Source organism: Pristis pectinata, chromosome X (genome assembly GCF_009764475.1).
Source record: "Pristis pectinata isolate sPriPec2 chromosome X, sPriPec2.1.pri, whole genome shotgun sequence".
NCBI classification, from domain to species: domain Eukaryota; kingdom Metazoa; phylum Chordata; class Chondrichthyes; order Rhinopristiformes; family Pristidae; genus Pristis; species Pristis pectinata.
This window is the reverse complement of record NC_067450.1, coordinates 672,763-693,769: the sequence shown is the minus strand read 5'-3', so window position 1 is coordinate 693,769 and position 21,007 is coordinate 672,763. Positions and strand designations below refer to the sequence as shown.

Sequence of the window (21,007 nt, the reverse complement as noted above, 5' to 3'; positions counted from 1 at the left end):
GTCCATGCACTCCACATCCGCCACATTACCTCTCCCCCATCTACAGGTCAGGGGTGTGACGGGACACTCCCCCACTTGCCCGGGGTGAGTGCAGCTCCCAACAACTCCCATTTGGCACAGAGCAGCCTGCTCGACCAGCGCCCCATCCAGATCTGAGCGTTGCAGCTACCAGCGGAGTTTACTCTCCCTGTTAATTAACGGTAATCCGTCGACCGGCAACGTTAACTGCACACGGTTCTCACTCCCGGACTGTTTATTGTTGCAAAAAACTGGTTAAACTTGTTAAATTATTTACTGCTAAGTATAAATGCTCCCTGTTAGTCACCACTGACTCTCTACCAATAAAAAAAATACTTGCAACTTGCAGTTGATTGTGACTGTTAACACCCACCGCCGGTTGTGTTGTGTCCGATGTACCGGGAACAGCCAAGTGCTCCCGATTGCAGGGTTTCGGCCCGAAACTTCAACTGTTTATCCCTTTCCACAGATGCTGCCTGACCTGCTGAGTTCCTCCAGCACTTGTGTGTTACTCCAGACTCCAGCGTCTGCAGAACCTCTTGTCTCTTATTTTGATCGGACCGGCAAACAATCTTGTTCAACTTTGGGGCAAAAGGGACTCAGCGGGTCAGGCAGCGTCTGTGGAGAGAGGTGCTCTCTCTCTCTCTCGTCTCCACCGATTAATTGCAAACACGTCGCCAACAAGCTCTCATCGCTGATTAAAATGGTTAACCGGTTAAGTGCTCGTTGATTAATCGTTAGATACGTCACGGCCAAGAAAGCTCACCAGCGCCTCTACTTCCGCGGGAGGCTAAAGGAATTCAGCACGTCTCTGTTGACCCTCGATTTTACATTGATGCACCATAGAAAGCATCCTATCCGGATGCATCCCGGCTTGGGACGGCAACTGCTCTGCTCGGGACCGCAAGAAACCGCAGACAGTTGTGTGGACACAGCCCAGCACGTCACGGACACCAGCCTCCCCTCCATGGACTCTGCTTATAGCTCATGCCCTCTAATCCTGGCAGCGTCCTGGTGAACCTTTCCCGCACATTCACCGAAGCTTCCACACCCTACTGGTAATGGTATCGGAATTGGTTTCTTATTGTCACTTGTACTGAGGTCCACTGAAAGACCCCCACCCACCCCGGACATTCTCTCTTCTCCCCCCCCCCCCTCCCATCAGGTAGAAGATACAGGAGCCTGAGGGCACGTACCACCAGGCTCAAGGACAGCTTCTACCCCACGGTGATAAGACTATTGAACGGTTCCCTTATACGATGAGATGGACTCTGACCTCATGATCTACCTTGTTGTGACCTTGCACCTTATTGCACTGCACTTTCTCTGTAGCTGTGACACTTTACTCTGTACTGTTATTGTTTTCACCTGTACTACCTCAATGCACTCTGTACTGACTCAATGTAACTGCACTGTGTAATGAACTGACCTGTACGATCGGTGTGCAAGTTTTTCACTGGACCTCGGTACAAGTGACAATAAAAAACCAATACCAAATGCTTCAATCAGTCACGAGTTACTTACTGATAGCACTGGGTGCTCTATCGATCATTCGAGAGACGGAGACCAAGGGGGTGCACAGAACTGAACAGAGACCCCAGGATCGAGGAGCCCAATGTCACCCAGACAACAGCTGTACATACGTCAAGCTGCTGTTCATCGATTACAGCTCAGTGTTCAACACCATCACCCCCTCAGTACTGATCGACAAGCTTCAAAACCTGGGCCTCTGTACCTCCCTCTGCAACTGGATCCTCGACTTCCTCATTGGGAGACCACAGTCGGCGCGGATCGGTACCAACATCGCCTTGCTGACCGTTAACACAGGTGCACCTCGAGGATGTGTGCTTAGCCCACTGCTCTGCTCTCTCTACACTCATGAGCGTGTGGCTGGGCACAGCTCAAACGCCATCTATAAATTTGCTGATGATACCACTGTCATTGTCAGAATCTCAGATGGCGACGAGGAGGCGTACAAGAGTAGATTGGCCGGTCGAGCAGTGTCACAACGACCTCATGCTCAACGTCAGCGAGACCGAGGGACTGACTGGACTTCAGAAAGGGGAAGTCGGGAGAACACACACCAGTCCTCACTGAGGGGTCAGCGGTGGGAAGGGTGAGCAGCTTCACGTTCCTGGGCGCCAACATCTCAAGGGATCTACCCTGGACCCAACACATCGATGCAATCACGAAGAAGGCATGCCAGCGGCTCTACTCCGTCAGGAGTTCGAGGAGATTTGGTCCATCACCAAAGACTCTTGCAAACTTCTACAGATGTACAGTGGGGAGCATTCTGACTGGTTGCATCACCACCTGGTACGGAGGCTCCAATACACAGGGTCGCAAGAGGCCGCAGAGGGTTGTAGACTCAGCCAGCTCCATCACAGGCACAACCCTCCCCACCGTCGAGGACATCGGTGCCTCAAGAAGGCGGCATCCGTCACCGAGGACCCTCACCACCCGGGACATACCCTCTTCTCGTTACTACCATTGGAGAGGAGGTACAGGAGCCTGAAGACCCACACTCAACGATTCAGGAACAGCTTCTTCCCCTCCGCCGTCAGATCTCTGAACGGTTCACGAACCCATGAACACTCTTGTACTCTTTTTGTAACTTACAGTGATTTTTATGTCCCGCACTGTACTGCTGCCGCAAAACAACACATTTCTCGACTTGCGTCAGTGATAATAGACCTGGTTCTGACGTCGTGCCGTGAAGTAGCTCGGATCACCGCTTGTCCCTCCCCGAGTTTGACGGAGGGAGGATGGGAAATCAGGGTGACATTAAAAACCTTTATTGATCCAGCACAGCCGTCCCGGGTTGGAGCAGCAGACGTTCAAACCCCAGGCCGTGACTTCACACCCTACCCATCCACCGTCAACACCTTACCCTGGCAATGTTCCCCAGCCCGTCTCCCACACACCTGACCCTCTCCTTCACCCCTTCCCTCAACGTCTCCCCACACCACAGCTACCCCTGACCCAGTGCCTGGGAGAGCTGCTTCTTCAGATCGAGCAGAACCGACACCTCCGAAGCGATCAGCATCTTCTCCGCCTTCTGAGCCTTCAGCTGCCGGACACGGTTCCCCTGTGGGTGGGGGCAGGGAGTGACAGGGGCGTGAAAGGGGGTGGGGGGGGGAGAGAGGGGGGAGAGGAAGACGTAGGGAGGGAGGGAGGGAGGTGGGATTTGGGGAAAGGGTTAAAGGCAGGGAGATGTAAGGGGGAGAGAGAAGAGACTGTGTTAAAACAGCGCCGACCATTGATATCTCAGCCCTCCCACCGGACACCTGCTGTACGAACCGATGGAATAGGGAGTTGAAGTGATATCACCGGTCTCACAACCACAGGGATTGAGTGTCCCTGGATCAGACCCACACTGGGAGCACCGTGCACGGTTCCCGTCTCCCTGTCCCTGGGTCAGACCCACACCGGGAGCACCGTGCACAGTTCCCGTCTCCCTATCCCTGGGTCAGATCCACACCGGGAGCACCGTGCACGGTTCCCGTCTCCCTGTCCCTGGGTCAGACCCACACCGGGAGCACCGTGCACAGTTCCCGTCTCCCTATCCCTGGGTCAGATCCACACCGGGAGCACCGTGCACGGTTCCCGTCTCCCTGTCCCCGGGTCAGACCCACACCGGGAGCACCGTGCACGGTTCCCGTCTCCCTATATCTGGGTCAGACCCACACTGGGAGCACCGTGCACGGTTCCCGTCTCCCTGTCCCCGGGTCAGACCCACACCGGGAGCACCGTGCACGGTTCCCGTCTCCCTGTCCCCGGGTCAGACCCATACCGGGAGCACCGTGCACGGTTCCCGTCTCCCTATATCTGGGTCAGACCCGCACTGGGAGCACCGTGCACGGGTCCCGTCTCCCTATCCCCGGGTCACTGCACTTTGACTGCAGAATGTTCCAGTGCTGATTGGTTAGGGAGGCACCCTGTTAATTCTCCCCTCCCCCCGCTGTAATTACAACAGATATTCACCCACACAGCTGAGAAACAGGCCCTTTGGCCCAATGAGTCTGTGTTGACCATTGTAAATATCCTGACCAGTTGCACCGCGGGCTGGGACGGTGATTCGAATGGGCAGGAAGCTGCAGAGAGCAGTGGACCCAGCCCCAATACATCACGGGCACATCCCTCCCCACTGTCGGGAGTATCTACAGGAGGCGCTGCCTCAAGAAGGCAACGTCCGTCATCAAAGATCCCCCCGCCATCCGGGCTGTGCCGTCTCCTCGCAGCTCCCGTCGGGCAGGAGGTACAGAAGCCTGAAGTCCCCACACCACCAGGTTCAGGAACAGCGACTTCCCTTCAACCATTCGTGCACAGACACAGACAGACAGAGAGAGAGAGAGAGACAAACACACACACAAAGAGACACACACAGGCAGGCAGACACAGAGGCAGGCAGACACACGCACACAAAAATACAGACACACACCCAGCGGTGGTGGTCGGGATCAAACCCGGGTCCCTGGAGCTGTGAGACAGCGGCTCTCCCCACTGAGCCACTGTGCAGCCAATGTGTGTCCTTGCCTCCTGGGACAAGTGAAACCCCCTGCCCCACACACAGTACAGTCATGGGCACCCTGGGACAAGTGGAGACCCCCCACCGCCCCACCCCCAGTACAGACAGCACCCCCTCAGCCAGCGGTGACGTCACCGGGTACCTGTGCTCACCTGCTGCGTCACCATCTCCTGCAGGCGCTGGGCGTCGGGTTCGGTCGGCGAGGGCGTCCCCACCGTCACCCCGGGTTCCGTCTTCGCAGAGGGGTGGGGCTGTGTGCAAGGTACACGGTGTCAGGGATACGTACCGGAGAAATGGGAGGGAGGGAGGGGGTCACAGAGATGGGGAGAGGTGTAGGGGAGGGGGAGGGGGGGGTCACAGAGACGGGGAGGGAGGGGGTCACGGAGACGGGGAGGGGCATAGGGGAGGGAGGGGTGCAGGGACTGGAGGGGTTCCCGGGGATGGGGGGGGGGGGGGGTGTCTCGGAGATGGGGAGGGGTTAGAAAGCTGAACACCTACCTTCTGACCACTGTACTTGTTCCTGAGTTCCTCGATGCGGTCGCTCTCCAACTTCTGGAATAGGGGGCTGACCTGCAAGAGGTGATAATGAGGGTGTTATCCAGTGACCGACCAACTGTGGTCACGTTACAGGGCAGAGGTGTGACAGTCGGGGTGTAATCCAGAGACTGACCAACCATGGTCACGTTACAGGGCGGAGGTCTCCGACACAGAGGCTGCAGAAGGTCTGCCCCTTGGTGTCTCTGTGGTAACTCCGGCCCGTGGTGAACACATCCCGTCACAGTGACTCAGGTCGAGTCTCCTCCAACATGGTTTTAATATTCTCAATACCCCCCACACCCCTCCCTGTCTCTGTAACCCCCTCCCTCCCCGTCTCTGTGACCCCATGCTCTGGACCTCCCCACCTCTCTCCCTCTCCTCTGACAGCTGCCCCAGGTCCCCGAGCTCTGAACTCCCTCCCTATACCCCCCAACCTCGCTCTCTCTCCTCCTGGAGGACCGGCCAAGGGCTGTGACCTACCGTGCCGATCCGGTGCCCGGTGGGGAGGTAGCAGACGAAGCGGTCGACCAGGACGTTGCAGGCCTCGGGAGCCCCCAGCTGTGTCTGTATGGTCCTGCTGACGGAGGGCATGTAGGGCTGGAGGAGAACCGAGAGGAGGCAGGCCAGGTTCACCGCCACCCCGGTTACTGTGCCTGCCCGCTTCCTGCAAGAGAAACGGCAAGGAGGTGACAAGTGAAGGGAGAGCCATGGACTGTGCCTGCGTGGGGGGGGGGGGGGGGGGGGGCGTGGTGTACATGCACCTGTCTACATCAATGGTGCTGAGGTCGAGAGGGTTGAGAGCTTCAAGTTCCCAGCAGTGAACATCACCAACAGCCTGTCCTGGTCAAATCACGTAGACGCCACGGTCAAGAAAGCTCACCAGCACCTCTACTACTTCAGGAGGAAGAAGAAATTTGGTTTGTCCCCTTTGACACTCACCAACTTTTATCGATGCACCATAGAAAGCATCCTATCTGGATGCATCACAGCTTGGTACGGCAACTGCTCTGCCCAAGACCGTAAGAAACTGCAGAGAGTTGTGGACACAACCCAGCGCATCACGGACACCAGCCTCCCCTCCATGGACTCGGTCTTTACCTCTTGCTGCCTTGGTGTAGCAGCCAGCATAATCAAAGACCCCACCCACCCGGGTCACTCTCCCCTCTCCCATCAGGTAGAAGATACAGGAGCCTGAGGGCACGTACCACCAGGTTCAAGGACAGCTTCTACCCCACTGTGATAAGACTATTGAACGGTTCCCTTATACGATGAGATGGACTCTGACCTCACGATCTACCTTGTTGTGACCTTGCACCTTATTGCACTGCACTTTCTCTGTAGCTGGGACACTTTACTCTATACTGTTATGGTTTTTACCTGTACTACATCAATGCACTCTGTACTAACCCAATGTAACTGCACTGTGTAATGAATTGACCTGTACGATCGGTATGCAAGACAAGTTTTTCACTGGACCTCAGTACAAGTGACAATAATAAACCAATACCAATAAAGGCGTTAGACAAGGTCCCTCTTGGTCTCGACTTTCTCAGGAGGTTGGGCTTGTCACCGAAAATTCCCACAAACTTCTACAGATGTCCCGTTGGAAGTGTCCTGACCAGTTGCATCGTGGTCTGGGACGGCGATTCGAATGGGCAGGAAGCTGCAGAGAGCAGTGGACCCAGCCCCAATGCATCACGGGCACATCCCTCCCCACCGTCGGGAGTATCTACAGGAGGCGCTGCCTCAAGAAGGCAACGTCCGTCATCAAAGATCCCCCCACCATCCGGGCCGTGCCGTCTTCTCACAGCTCCCGTCGGGCAGGAGGTACAGAAGCCTCAAGTCCCCACACCACCAGGTTCGGGAACAGCGACTTCCCTTCAACCATTTGGTTCTTGAAACGCCCGGCACAACCCTGATCACTGCCTCAGTACAGCAACACTGGGACCGCTCTGCACTGCAGTGGACTTTGTATTTTTTGTTGTGTGTTCTTTCTTGTAAAAATTCTGTTTAATTTTTCTTTACTTTGCTTTTCTTGTGTGTGTTGTGTCTGATGGTCTGTGCCAGTGATACTGCTGCAGGGAAGTTTTTCATTGCCCCTGTGCACACACGGACTCGTGTGCGGTGTGTGTGTGTGTGTGCGGTGTGTGTGTGTGCGGTGTGTGTGTGTGCGGTGTGTGTGTGTGTGTGCGGTGTGTGTGTGTGTGTGCGGTGTGTGTGTGTGTGTGTGCGGTGTGTGTGTGTGTGTGTGCGGTGTGTGTGTGTGTGTGTGCGGTGTGTGTGTGTGTGTGTGCGGTGTGTGTGTGTGTGTGCGGTGTGTGTGTGTGTGTGCGGTGTGTGTGTGTGTGTGCGGTGTGTGACAGTGAACTCCACTGTGACGTCGGTGTTGGGAATGTGTGCTGCCCAGAGGGATCGAGGGCGGGAAGGGCAGGGGGAGGCGCTTGGGTCCACGGGGGGAGGCGGTAACCCGTTCCTGTGACTCACCTGTCAGCGTCGCTCCCCCTGATCCTTCGCCAGGGCTCACTGATCTGTATGTACTGGTTCCCGAGGCGCGAGATGTTCAGGATGCACTTCAACGCGTCACGGATCCTGTGGGGGAGGGAGGTGTTAAATCGTTCAACCCAAGGTCACTGGTACCCCCCTTGCCAAACCCAGTGGGGTTGGTGGGAGGGGGTGGATGTGGAGGGTTGGGGGCAGGGGGGCGAGGGTGAGGGGGGAGAAAGGGGGCCGGGGGGGCAATGCACAGGGACTGACCGGACGGCGCGGTCACTGACGGGGTGAGTGGGGGACAACGCACAGGGACTGACCGTCGGACGGCACAGTCACTGACGGGGTGAGTGGGGGACAACGCACAGGGACTGACTGTCGGACGGCGCAGTCACTGACGGGGTGAGTGGGGGACAACGCACAGGGACTGACCGTCGGATGGCGCAGTCACTGACGGGGGGGGGGGGGGGGGGGGGGGGGAGGATCACCGACTGTCAAACTGCGCTGCCCCCACCCACCCCAACACTCACCGCACCCTCTCTAGGCTCTGGATGTACTGCTGAAGCTCCAAGGTGACCTGGGCCAGGAGCCTCCTGTCCTCGGCCATCAGTTCCATGGGCGGCACGCAGCCCTCGAAGAACTTCCCCACAAACATCCCCGCCCTGGAGGGTGGGCCAACAGGGAGCCCGGTCAGCCTGGGGTACACCCTGCCCCTCCCTCCCGCGGTGCCCCCTCCTCCTCACCATCCCTCCCGCGTCGGCCCTCCCCTCACTGTCTCCGTTCTGGAGGGTGGGATCACAGGCAGCCCAGTCAGCCTGGGGTGAACCCAGCCCTGCCCCTCCTGCCAGGCAGTGCTCCCTCTTCACCAACCCCCCACCCCCCTACCCCCCCTCCCTTCACCGACCCTCCTGGAGCATTCCCTGCTCTCTCACTGCCCCTCCCGCAGCGCTCCCTCCTCAACGCCCCCCCCGCAGCGCTCCCTCCTCAACGCCCCCCTCAAATTCCCTCCTGTCACTAGCTATCCCGCAGCACGGCAGTCCCTCCTCACCATCCCTCCCCTCGCACTCTCCCCCCTCCTGCGACGCTCCCTCATCACCACCCCTCCCGCGACGCTTCCCCCCCGTCCCCTGCAGCGCTACCCCCTCGCCGCCCCTGCCCTCCAGCAGCACTCGCCCCTCACCGCCTCTCCCTCCTCTCACGCTTCCCCGCCCGCCGCGCTCCCCCCTCCCCGCCCCTCCCTCCCATGGCGCTGCCCCCTCCTCGCCCCTCCCGCAGCGCTGCCCCCTCCCCGCCCCTCCCGTGGCGCTCCCCCCTCCCGGCCCCTGCCCTCCAGCAGCACTCCCCTCTCCCTGCCCCTCCCGCAGCGCTCCCCCCTCACCGGACCTGTTGATGAAGTTGCCCAGGTTGTTGAGCAGCTCGGTGTTGTTCTTCAGCATGAAGTCGCCCCAGGAGAAGGAGCTGTCCTGCGCCTCGGGACGGACGAAGAGCAGGTAGAAGCGCCAGACGTCGGCCGGGATGCCCGTCTCCTGGGCCATGTCCCCGAACACACCCACGCCCCGGCTCTTGGAGAACTTCCCATCCTCGTAGTTCAGGTACTCTGCAGGCAGGAGCAGAGGGGGTGATGGTGGTAGGAGACAGGAGGAAGGGGAGGGGACATGCACAGAAAGAGAGAGAGAGAGAGAGAGAGAGAGAGAGAGAGAGAGGGGGGGGTCAGAGAGAGAGGGAGGGACAGAGAGAGAGAGAGAGAGAGAGAGAGAGAGAGAGAGAGAGAGGGACGGAGAGAGAGAGGGAGACAGAGAGAGAGACACACAGAGACACAGAGAGAGAGAGAGCCCGCCGTACCTGTGGCAACGAGGCTGTTGACAAGGGTGTAGTTGTCCTCAGCTCCCAGGAGGGAGCACGGGAAGACAACACTGTGAAACGGGACATTATCCTTGGCCATGAAATTGTAGAGCTCCACCTGTGTATGGAGAGAGAGCATCGCCCTTTAGGTGTGTGAAACCTCCACAGAGTCACACAGCCCGGGAACAGGCCCTTTGGCCCAACCAGTCCGTGCCGACCCAAGCCATCTCCCCACATTTGGCCCCTATCCCTCTGAACCTTTCCCGTCCACGGACCTGTTCGAGTGTTGTTAATGTACCTGCCTCATCCACTTCCTCTGGCAGCTCGTTCCACGTACGGACCACCCTCTGGGTGAAGAAGTTGCCCCTCAAGTCCCCTATTAAATCTCTTTCCCCTCCTCTCACCTTAAACCTGTGCCCTCTAGTTCTTGATTCCCCAACCCTGGGAGGAAAAGACTGTGCACATTCACCCTATCGATGACCCTCGTGGTTTATACACCTCTGTAAGGTCACTCCTACGCTCCAAGGAATAAAGTCCCAACCTGCCCGACCTCTCTCCGTAACTCAGTCCCTCGAGTCCCGGCAACATCCTCGTAAATCTCCCCTCCCCTGGGGGTGGAAGTCTGCGACCGTTCACCTTATCTAGGTCCCTCGCGAGTTTATCAACCTCGCTCAGGTCCCCCCTCAGCCTCCTTCACTCCAGAGAACACTGTCCCAGCCTGTCTCCACCAGCTGAGACGCCTCACGTGGCTCAGTTCCAATGAAGGAAAAAGGCAATCACCTTCCCCCATTCATCAAGAACCCCCAGCTCCCCTCACAGCCCAATCGTCTGCCCTCCCCTCCTTGAATGCACCCAGTGCCCTTGTATCTGGGGAGGCCCACCCCACCCCCTCACCATCCACCCACCCTCAGAAATCTGACGTTCTTGTCCACGTCCATAGATCCCTCAAGGTTGCCGCGCAGGTCGATAGGGTTGTTGAGAAGGCGTATGGTGTGTTGGCCTTCAATAGTCGGGGGATTGAGTTCAAGAGCCGCGAGGTGATGTTGCAGCTCTGTAGAACTCTGGTCAGACCACACTTGGGGTACTGTGTTCAGTTCTGGTCACCTCATTAAAGGAAGGATGTGGAAGCTTTAGAGAGGGTGCAGAGGAGATTTACCAGGATGCTGCCTGGATTGGAGAGCATGTCTCATGAGGATAGGTTGAGCGAGCTGGGGCTTTTCTCTTTGGAGAGGAGGAGGATGAGAGGTGACTTGATAGAAGTGTACAAGAGGCATAGATCGAGTGGACAGTCAGAGACTTTTTCCCAGAGCAACAATGGCTCACACGAGGGAGCATAATTTTAAGGTGATTGGAGGAAGGTATAAGGGTGATGTCAGGGGTAAGTTTTTTTTACACAGGGAGCGGTGGGTGTGTGGGACGCACTGCCGGCAGAGGTGGTGGGCGCAGATACATCAGGGACATTTAAGAGACTCTTAGATGGACACATGAATGATAGAGAAATGGGGGGCGATGTGGGAGGGAAGGGTTAGATAGACCTCAGAGCAGGATAAAACATTGGCACAACATTGTGGGCCAAATGGCCTGTCCCGAGCTGGACTGTTTTCTGAGCACAGATTCCCTGACCTGCACAACCTCTAATCACTGCCTCAGTACAGCAACACTGGGACCACTGTGCACTGCAAGGGACTTGGTTTTGTTTTGTTCTATTTGCGTTCTTTCCTGTAAAAGCTGCGCATAATTTACACTTCTCTTGTGAGCGTTGTGTCTCTGATGCTGTGTGCCTGTGATGCTGCTGCAGGGAAGCTTTTCATCGCCCCTGTGCACACACGGGCGTGGGAGGGAGGGGGAGAGGGAGAGGGAACTCCACAGACTGAACCTGGAGTCATGAGGTGGTTGGATCAGAGACGAACAGCTACCTCCTCACACGAGCGTCGATGCCCTCCCTCTCCCCTCCCCGCTCACCTCTTCGGGATTCTTCCACCATTTCTCCCACTGCTCGGTGTAATTGGCAGTGATGGAGATGTAACCAATGGGTGCGTCGAACCACACGTAGAACACCTGGGGATCAAACATGCACGATTAGGGTGTGACGGGACGGTGCGGAGGGAGCCTCACCCTGTGTCTGACCCCGGGAGTGTATGACGGGACGGTGCAGAGGGAGCCTCACCTTGTGTCCGACCCCAGGAGTGTGTGACGGGACGGTGCGGGGGGAGCCTCACCCTGTGTCTGACCCCACGAGTGTGTGATGGGACGGTGCGGAGGGAGCTTCACCCTGTGTCTGACCCCGGGAGTGTGTGACGGGACGGTGGGGAGGGAGCTTCACCCTGTGTCTGAGCCCGAGAGTGTGTGACGGGACAGTGCAAAGGTAACGCTTGCAGTGACCCCGAGCCCTTACCTTGTCCTTGAACTCCTCCAGTGGTACGGGGGTTCCCCACTTCAGGTCCCGAGTGATGCAGCGGGCTTTGAGTCCATCCCGGATCCAGGAGTGGGTGATGAAGCGGGCGTTGGCTGTCCAGTCTCCGCTCCCCATCGACTTCTGCAGCCACAGCTCCAGCTGTTCTTCCAGCTGTGCTCGCAACAACAAACACCTGCATTGGAACTGCACCTCTGGCGGTGGTGGAGGTTGAGTTGGGGAAGGTACCTCGCAGCTCCCGCCGGGCAGGAGGTACAGAAGCCTGAAGTCCCCACACCACCAGGTTCAGGAACAGCGACTTCCCTTCAACCATCTGGTTCTTGAACCAACCGGCACAATCATAGAACCATAGTACAATACAGCCCTTCGGCCCACCATGTTGTGCCGACCTTCAAACCACTCCTAAGACTATCTAACCCCTTCCTCCCACATATCCCTCTGTCTTAAGTTCCTCCATAAGCTTATCTAACAATCTCTTGAACTTGACCAACGTATCAGCCTCCACCACCACCCCAGGCAGCACATTCCATGCACCAACCACTCTCTGGGTGAAAAACCTCCCTCTGACGTCTCACTTGAACTTCCTTAAAGCCATGCCCTCTTGTATTGAACATTGGTGCCCTGGGAATCCGAACCCAACCTCAGCAACAGAACACTACAGACAAATTCTTGCACCACCGTGAGACCAGAAGATACAGGAGAAGAATTAGGCCATTCAGCCCATCGAGTCTGCTCTCCCATTCAATCACAGCTGATTTTTTTTCAACCCCATTCTCCTGCCTTTGCCCCTTAGACCTCCCCCCTTACCAATCAAGAACCCATCCATCTCCACCTCAAACACCTCCAATGACCTGGCCTCCATCTCCCTCCCCGGCAATGTATCCCACAGGTTCACTGCTCTCTGGCTGAAGAAATTCCTCCTCATCTCAGTTCCAAAGGGAGGTTCCAGTGAGATCACCCCCCACCTCATCCTACTGAACTCCAGTCGAGTACAGGCCCAGAGACATCTAAGAGACTTCAGGACAGCTTCTAACCCACGGTGATTAGACTATTGAACGGTTCCCTTGTACGATGAGATGGACTCTGACCTCACGATCTACCTTGTTGTGACCTTGCACTTTATTGCACTGCACTTTCTCTGTAGCTGGGACACTTCACTCTGTACTGTTATTGTTTTTACCTGTGCTACCTCAATGCACTCTGTACTAACCCAATATAACTGCACTGTGTAATGACTTGACCTGTACGATCGGTGTGCAAGACAAGTTTTTCACTGGACCTTGGTACAAGTGACAATAATACACCAATACCTCGTATGTCAACCCTTTCACCCCGGGGATCGCTCCTCGTGAACCTCCTCTGGACCCTCTCCAGGGCCAGCACATCCTTTCCTCAAATACGGTCGGCCCAGAAGCAGCACACAATATTCCCAACCAACACCTTGCAACGCCTCAGTGGTACACCCCTGCTTTTACATTCTGCTCCTCTCGCAGTGAATGCCAACTCTCATCCCCCACCCTACGGTGGCGAAGTGCACCCAACGCTCTCTTCTCTGCCCCGTCCGCCTGCGTTGCCACTTCCAGTGAGCTGTGGACTTGTGCCCCAAGGTCCTTCTGTACCTCCACGGTACTCAGGGTCGACCTGCCATTTCCTCCTGTACTGTGGAGGGTTGTGGCTGTCACGTGACAGCACTGCCCACGACCAGGTCGGAAGACACACCACTGCCAATCAAGGTTTGGCCCCGCCCCACCCATCAGCGCACACCTGACCATTGGCCCCTTTAAGTACCTTTGTACTCAGCCTTGGGCCCTTGGCCTTTGTAATCGATTAGTCCTTGCTGGCACCGGGCCATTGGCCCCCTGTAAATTACCTGGGCTGGATCCCCCCAGCCCACCAGCAAGATAAAGGGCATCACATGTGCTCGGCTCCCCCTCTTTGCCATCTTCGAGGGACCACCCTACTTCACTCCAGGCTGAGGACCATGGAACGGTGCTGGAGAGATCATTGGTGAGGTGTGCACTGTTAAAGGGTTGGGAGCGTTTTAGCTAGTGTCCCCAGTAGCAGAGAGCCATGCCTGCACTGAGTCAAGGGGTGGCGGGTATCGTATTGCTTTTCCTTGATTGTCTGTACCTAGTCTGTTGTCAGTCAGTCAGTGTGTCTGTCAGTCAGTCAGTGTCTTATCCCCAGTGTGATTTTCCAACACTCGCTGTAAACTGTGCACGTGTGTGTATTATTTCTGATACCGTTTTCCCCACTTGTTTTTTGTAAACTGAATCATTTACTGCCAGACTGTGTTCAGAGTCCTTGTTTTCGCGACCCATCGAATCTGTTTTCTCATCCGCAACAGCACCTCCACGGGTCCCACCAAAGACCAGGCTGAACCGTTGACCCTTCCCACTGACGCCTTCCGGATGACGAGGAGCGCGCTTACCTTGGGGAGTTCCAAAAACAAGTGCTTCGAGCTTCGGATGACCGGTGTGCCCCTGCAGATCTTGCACCGAGGGTTCTGTAACAGTCATGCAGAAAACAAAAAGAATTTTTAAAAAAACCGGGCAGGTTAGTTATCATTGCCCCAGCAATGCAGTTCCTGACCCCGAAGGTGGTGGCTCCTGGGGAGAGCTGTTGCGGCCAAGGGAACGACACACGGTCGGGAGGGGAAGGGCTCGAGGCAAAGAGCAACGTGGCACGGAAACAGGCCCTTCGGCCCAACTGGTCTGTGCCGACTGGGATTCCCATCCCAGCTGGTCCCATCTGCCCGTGTTTGGCCCCATATCCCTCTGAACATTTCCCATCCGCGGACCTGTCCGAGTGTCGTTAATGTCCCTGCCTCACCCACTCCCTCTGGAAGCTCGTTCCATGTACGGACCACCCTCTGGGTGAAGAAGTTGCCCCTTGGGTCCCCTATTAAATCTCTCCCCTCTCACCTTAAACCTGGGACCTCTAGTTCTTGATTCCCCAACCCTGGGGGGGGAAAGACTGTGCGCATTCACCCTATCTATGCCCCTCGTGGGTTTATACACCTCTGTAAGGTCACTACTACACTCCAAGGAGTAAAGTCCCAACCTGCCCGACCTCTCTCCATGACTCAGTCCCCTGAGTCCTGGCAACATCCTCATAAATCTCCCTCTGCACTCTTTTCAGCTTAAAACATCTTTCCTACAGCAGGGTGACCAAAACTGATCACTATACTCCAAGTGCGGCCTCACCAACGTCCTGTACAACTGCAACATCACCTCCCGACTCCTGTACTCAAGTGCCCTGACCGATGAAGGCCAGCGTGCCGAACGCCTTCCTCACTGTCCTGTCTACCTGCGATGCCACTTTCAGGGACCATGTACCTGTACCCCTGGGTCCCTCAGTTCTACAACACTCCCCTCTCATTTACCAGTCAATGTACCTGTACCCTGAGGTCCCCCTGTTCTACAACACTCCCCTGTCATTTACCAGTCTATGTACCTGTACCCTGACGTCCCCGTTCTACAACACTTCCCTCTCATTTACCAGTCAATGTACCTGTACCCTGAGGTCCCCCTGTTCTACAACACTCCCCTGTCATTTACCAGTCTATGTACCTGTACCCTGACGTCCCCGTTCTACAACACTCCCCTGTCATTTACCAGTTGATGTACCTGTACCCCGAGGTCCCTCTGTTCTACAACACTCCCCTGTCATTTACCAGTCTCTCTATGTACCTGTACCCCTGGGTCCCTCTGTTCTACAACACTCCTGGGGGCCCTGCCGTTCACCGTGAAAGCCCAACACCCGGTTTGTCTTCCCGAAATGCAACACCTCGCTCCTCTCTGCCTCTCTCCATCCTGTCAACACAGCAAGCCATTCAGCCCATCGTTCCTACCACCTCTGAGCCCAAACCCAGCGACCTGTCTTGAGTTGAGTTGGCGGAGTGGGGAGGTGCTAGCAGGGAGGGCGTGGATTGAAGGGCCTGTAAACCAGCACACGGCCGGCGGGGAAGTCACCTTCAGGTCGACGGCAGTGATGAGCTTCCCACAGAGGTCGCATTGGTCTCCCCGCGCCTCCAGGTAGCTGCAGAAAGGGCAGGTCCCCTCCACGAAGCGGTCGGCCAGGAAGCGATCGCACTTCTCGCAGTGGAGCTGGTCCACCACGTGGCTGGACAGGAAGCCCCTCTCCCTCAGCCGGCTGAAGATATCCTGAGCGATGCTGCAGAGAGGGAGGGGGACGGAAACGTCACCAGGGCAGGGGGCAGGAGCCGGAAATGCCGGGGGAGGGAACGTCGGCGACTCTGGTGGCTGCACAGGTCGACAGGGCGGTGAAGGCGGCGTACGGCATGCTTGCCTTCATCAGTCGGGGCACTGAGTTCAAGAGCCGGGAGGTCACGTTGCAGCTGTATAAAACTCCGGTCAGGCCGTGTCTGGAGTATCGCCTCCAGTTCTGGTCGCCACCCCCCCCCCCCCCCCCCCCCCGTTACAGGGACGGTGTGGGGGGCTTCGGAGAGGGTGCAGGAGAGGTTCACCAGGACGCTGCCTGGATTAGAGGGTGTGAGCTACAAAGAGAGGTCGGACAGACTTGGGTCGTTCTCTCCGGAGCGGCGGAGGCTGAGGGGAGAGGTTTATAAGATCACGAGGGGCACAGATAGAGTAGACAGCCGGGATCTTTCTCCCCCCAGGGTGCAAATGTCTAATACCAGAGGGCGTGAGGGGGAAAGTTCAGAGGAGATGTGCGGGGCAGGTTTTTTCCACACAGAGAGCGGTGGGTGCCTGGAATGTGCTGCCAGGGGGTCAGGGTGGAGGCAGATACGATAGAGGGGTTTGAGAGGCTGTTAGACAGGGACGTGGATGTGCAGGGGACGGAGGGAGGTGGACACTGTGTGGGCAGAAGGGAATCAGTTAGGTGAGACGTTTAATTGCCAGTTTACTGGTCTCTGTCATCCTCTGTTTCCCTCCCTCCCTCTGAGGGTGTGTGAGGGTGTCTCCCTCCCTCCACCTCACTCCAGGGGTGTGTGAACGACAGCATCTCCCTCCCGCCCTCCGCCTTGCTCCAAGGGCAAGCGTCTGTCTCCCTCCCTCACTCGCTCCGAGGGTGAGGGTAAGTGCGCCCCCCCCCCCCCCCCCCCCCCCACCATGCAGGGTGGTGTGGGAGGGGGACAGACCTGGTCTGCTGCAGGGTGGTGGTGGGGGGGGGGGGGGTGTGGTGTGGGGGGAGGCGGGAGAGGGAGTGACAGACCTGGTCTGCTGCGGGGTGGTGGTGGGGGGGTGTGGTGTGGGGGGAGGGGGGAGAGGGAGTGACAGACCTGGTCTGCTGCGGGGTGGTTGGGGGGGGGGGGGGGGGGGGGTGTGTGGTGGGGTTGACAGACCTGGTCTGCTGCAGGATGGTGGTGGGGGGTGTGGAGGTGGTGTGTGGGGGTGTGACAGACCTGGTCTGCTGCGAGGTGGTGGGGGGGGTGGTGTGTGGTGGGGGGCGGTGTGGGAGTGACAGACCTGGTCTGCTGCGGGGTGGTGGTGGGGGGTATGTGGTGAGGGAGTGGGGTGGGGTTGACAGACCTGGTCTGCTGCGAGGTGGTGGTGCGCCCGAAGAAGTCGAAGGAGATGTCAAACCAGCGGTAGATGCGGCTGTGGATGGCGTGGTACTTGTCGCAGATCTGCTGGGGGGTCAGACCCTCCTCCAGAGCCTTGGTCTCCGTTGCCGTCCCGTACTCGTCTGTCCCACAGATGTAGAGGGCATTCCAGCCTCGCAGGCGGCAGAACCTGGGGGGGGGAGAGAGGTGGGGGGGGGGGGGGGCGAAGAGAGAGAGAGAGAGAGAGAGAGAGAGAGAGATCACAAGCATTGTCCTACTTAAGGACTTTAACACAGGGACACCCTCTGGGTGAAGAAGTTGCCCCTCGGGTCCCCTATTAAATCCCTTTCCCCTCTCACCTTAAACCTGTGCCCTCTAGTTCTTGATTCCCCGACTCTGGGGGGGGGGGGCAAAACGTGCTCATTCACCCTATCGATGCCCCTCGTGGGTTTATACACCTCTGTAAGGTCACCCCTCACGCTCCAAGGAATAAAGTCCCAACCTGCCCCACCTCTCTCCGTAACTCAGTCCCTCAAGTCCAGGCAACATTATTGTAAATCTCCCTCTGCGCTCTTTCCAGCTTAAAGGCATCTTTCCTGCAGCAGGGCGACCAGAACTGCACACAACGCTCCAAGTGCGGCCTCACCGATGTCCTGTACAACTGCGAGATCACCTCCCGACTCCTGTACTCAGTGCCCTGACTGATGGAGGCCAGCGTGCCAAACGCCTTCTTCACCGCCCTGTCTACCTGTGACGCCACTTTCAGGGAACCATGTACCTGTACCTACCTGTACCCCGAGGTCCCCCTGTTCTACAACACTCCCGTCATTTACCAGTCTATGTACCTGTACCCCGAGGTCCCCGTTCTACAACACTCCCGTCATTTACCAGTCTCTCTATGTACCTGTACCCCGAGGTCCCCCTGTTCTACAACACTCCCCTGTCATTTACCAGTCTATGTATCTGTACCCAGAGGTCCCCCTGTTCCACAACACTCCCCGGGGCCCTGCCGTTCACTGTGAAAGTCCTACTTTGGTTTGACTTCCCGAAATGCAACCCCTCTCTGTCCTGTCTCACCGGGACAGCAGGAAAGCATTCTGCCCCATCGTCCCACTCTCTTTTAGCTGAGCCCCAGCCAGTGTTGGTCCCAGACCGTGGTCATTGTTGTTGTTGAGGGGGCTACTGACCCAGGTTTACGGACCCCGAATCGCTCCCCCCTCCACCTACCTGGCAAAGACGTCGGCGCTGAGCACGCAGCCAATGATGTTCCCCAGGTGCGGGATGTTGTTGACGTAGGGCAAGGCGCTGGTGATGAGTATGTTCCTCTCATTGGTCTTGGGCAGGCTGTGGATCGAGAGAGAGTGAGAGTGAACGAGAGGGTGTCAGGAGAACGAGACTGTCCTTTGTACTTTAGAGGAGAAGCCGGGCAGGTTGGGATTTTATTCCTTGGAGTGTAGGAGAATGAGGGGTGACATAGAGGTGTATAAAACCACGAGGGACATCGATAGGGTGAATGTGCACAGTCTTCCCCCCCCCAGGGTTGTGGAATCGAGGGCACAGGTTTAAGGTGAAAGGGGGAGAGGTTTAATAGGAACCCTGAGGGGCAACTTCTTCACCCAGAGGGTGGCCCGTACGTGGAGCGAGCTGCCAGAGGGAGTGGGTGAGGCAGGTACATTAACAACACTTGGACAGGTCTGTGGATGGGAAAGGTTTAGAGGAATATGGGCCAAACGCGGGCAAATGGGACTGGCTTGGATGGGAATCTTGGTCAGCACAGACCGGTTGGGCAAAAGGGCCTGTTTCCATGCTGTGTGACTCCAGGAAGGGGTGCTGGTGAGAGGTAGTGAGAAAAAGGTTGGGGGGGGGGGGGGGGGGGGGAGAAATGAGAGGCCAGGTTGAAGTCTGGGGAAGGGCAGCAGACTTGTTGGCAGGGCAGTGGGGAGAGAAGAGGGAGGGTAGGGGAGGGGAATGAAGAGGCAGGGCAGGAGAGGATGGCTGGGGAGATGGGGTGGGGGTAGGTCAGGTCGTGGAGTAGCTGAATAAAGGGTGAGGATTTGGGGGGATGGGGAGAGCGGTGGGGAGGACTCAAAGCACCTGGAAAGAGTGGAGGAGGTGTGGGGAGGGAGTTCCAGAGCTCGGCGGGAATGCTTACATGGGGTGCTGCACCTCCCGAGGTTTCGGAAGCCCCGACAACCCGCTAGCCCAGGCTTCCTCGGCCTTGCGTTCCTCCTCGGCCGTTATCCTGCGATCGACGCTGTTTCCTTCCTGCAAACGAGAGACAGAGTGACTTCAGACCTGGTGGGTCGGGAGCCCAGTCTGCTCTCCCCCCAACCCCCCCCACCGGAAGATCGCGGCTGGTCTGATCTCAGCCAGCGACGAGGAGGCGTACGAGAGTGAGGCAGATCAGCCGGTCCAGCGGTGTCGCAACAACGACCTCGCGCTCAACGTCAGCGAGACCGAGGAACCGACTGGACTTCAGGGAGGGGAAGTCGGGAGAACACACACCGGTCCTCACTGAGGGGTCAGCGGTGGGAAGGGTGAGCAGCTTCAAGTTCCTAGGTGTCAACATCTCAAAGGATCTGTCCCGGGCCCGACACATTAATGCAATCACGAAGAAGGCACGCCAGTGGCTCTACTTCGTCAGGAGTTTGAGGAGATTTGGTCCCTCACCAAAGACTCTTGCAAACTTCTACAGATGTACGGTGGAGAGCATTCTGACTGGTTGCATCACCTCCTAGTACAGAGGCTCCAATGCACAGGGTCCCAAGAGGCTGCAGTGGGTTGTAGACTAAGCCAGCTCCATCACGGGCACAACCCTTCCCACCATTGAGGGCATCTTCAAGAGGCGGTGACTCAAGAAGGCAGCATCCGTCACTGAGGACCCTCACCACCCTGGAACATGTCCTCTTCTCATTACTACCATCAGGGAGGAGGTACAGGAGCCTGAAGACCCACACTCAATGATTCAGGAACAGCTTCTTCCCCTCTGCCATCTTTGTAGAGCTGCAACATCACCTCGCGGCTCTTGAACTCAGTCCCCCAACTAATGAAGGCCAACACACCATACGCCTTCTCAACAATCCTATCAACCTGCACAGCAACCTTGAATGATCTATATTATTGACGTGGACCTCAAGATCCCTCTATTCCTCCACACTGCTGAGAGTCCTGCCATTAACCTTGTACTCTGCCTCCAAGTTCGATCTCCCGAAGTGTATCACTTTACGCTTTTCTGGGTTGAACTCCATCTGCCACTACTCAGCCCAGCTCTGCATCCAATCACCTCACTATAGGAAGGATGTCGAGGCTTTAGAGAGAGTGCAGAGGAAGTTTACCAGGATGCTGCCTGGATTAGAGGGCATGTGCTATCAGGAGAGGCTGGACAAACTTGGGCTCTTTTCTCTGAAGCGGCGGAGGCTGAGGGGTGATCTGTTGAAAGTGTTTAAAATCATGAGGGTCATAGATAGGGTGGACAAGCAATATCTTTTCTCCCCCATTATTGAGCGATCCAATACCAGAGGGCATGCATCTAAGGTGTGAGGGGGTAGGTTCAGAACAGATGTGGGGGGTAAGATTTTTTTTACTCAGAGAGTGGTGGATGCCTGGAATGCGTTGCCTGATAGGGTGGTGGAGGCAAGTTCATCGGGGGCTA

The 21,007-nt window shown here is 57.1% G+C and overlaps 1 protein-coding gene across 1 annotated transcript in view; it reads right to left on the bottom strand.

Annotated features, from left to right (window-relative positions):
* Positions 1-2,797: 2,797 nt before the first annotated feature.
* mars1 (methionyl-tRNA synthetase 1) overlaps positions 2,798-21,007 on the bottom strand; it is a 30,550-nt gene continuing 12,340 nt past the window's right edge. Inside the window, exons 7-21 of the mRNA XM_052009376.1 lie at positions 19,508-19,620; positions 18,583-18,699; positions 17,342-17,545; positions 15,800-16,001; positions 14,257-14,331; positions 11,808-11,978; positions 11,375-11,470; positions 9,413-9,530; positions 8,954-9,167; positions 8,101-8,232; positions 7,568-7,672; positions 5,564-5,747; positions 5,045-5,116; positions 4,699-4,797; positions 2,798-3,106 (exon numbers count right to left, since the gene is read on the bottom strand). Coding sequence (XP_051865336.1) covers positions 2,990-3,106; positions 4,699-4,797; positions 5,045-5,116; positions 5,564-5,747; positions 7,568-7,672; positions 8,101-8,232; positions 8,954-9,167; positions 9,413-9,530; positions 11,375-11,470; positions 11,808-11,978; positions 14,257-14,331; positions 15,800-16,001; positions 17,342-17,545; positions 18,583-18,699; positions 19,508-19,620 — 2,019 coding nt within the window. The 3' untranslated portion in view covers positions 2,798-2,989. The remainder of the gene's footprint in view (positions 3,107-4,698; positions 4,798-5,044; positions 5,117-5,563; positions 5,748-7,567; positions 7,673-8,100; positions 8,233-8,953; positions 9,168-9,412; positions 9,531-11,374; positions 11,471-11,807; positions 11,979-14,256; positions 14,332-15,799; positions 16,002-17,341; positions 17,546-18,582; positions 18,700-19,507; positions 19,621-21,007) is intronic.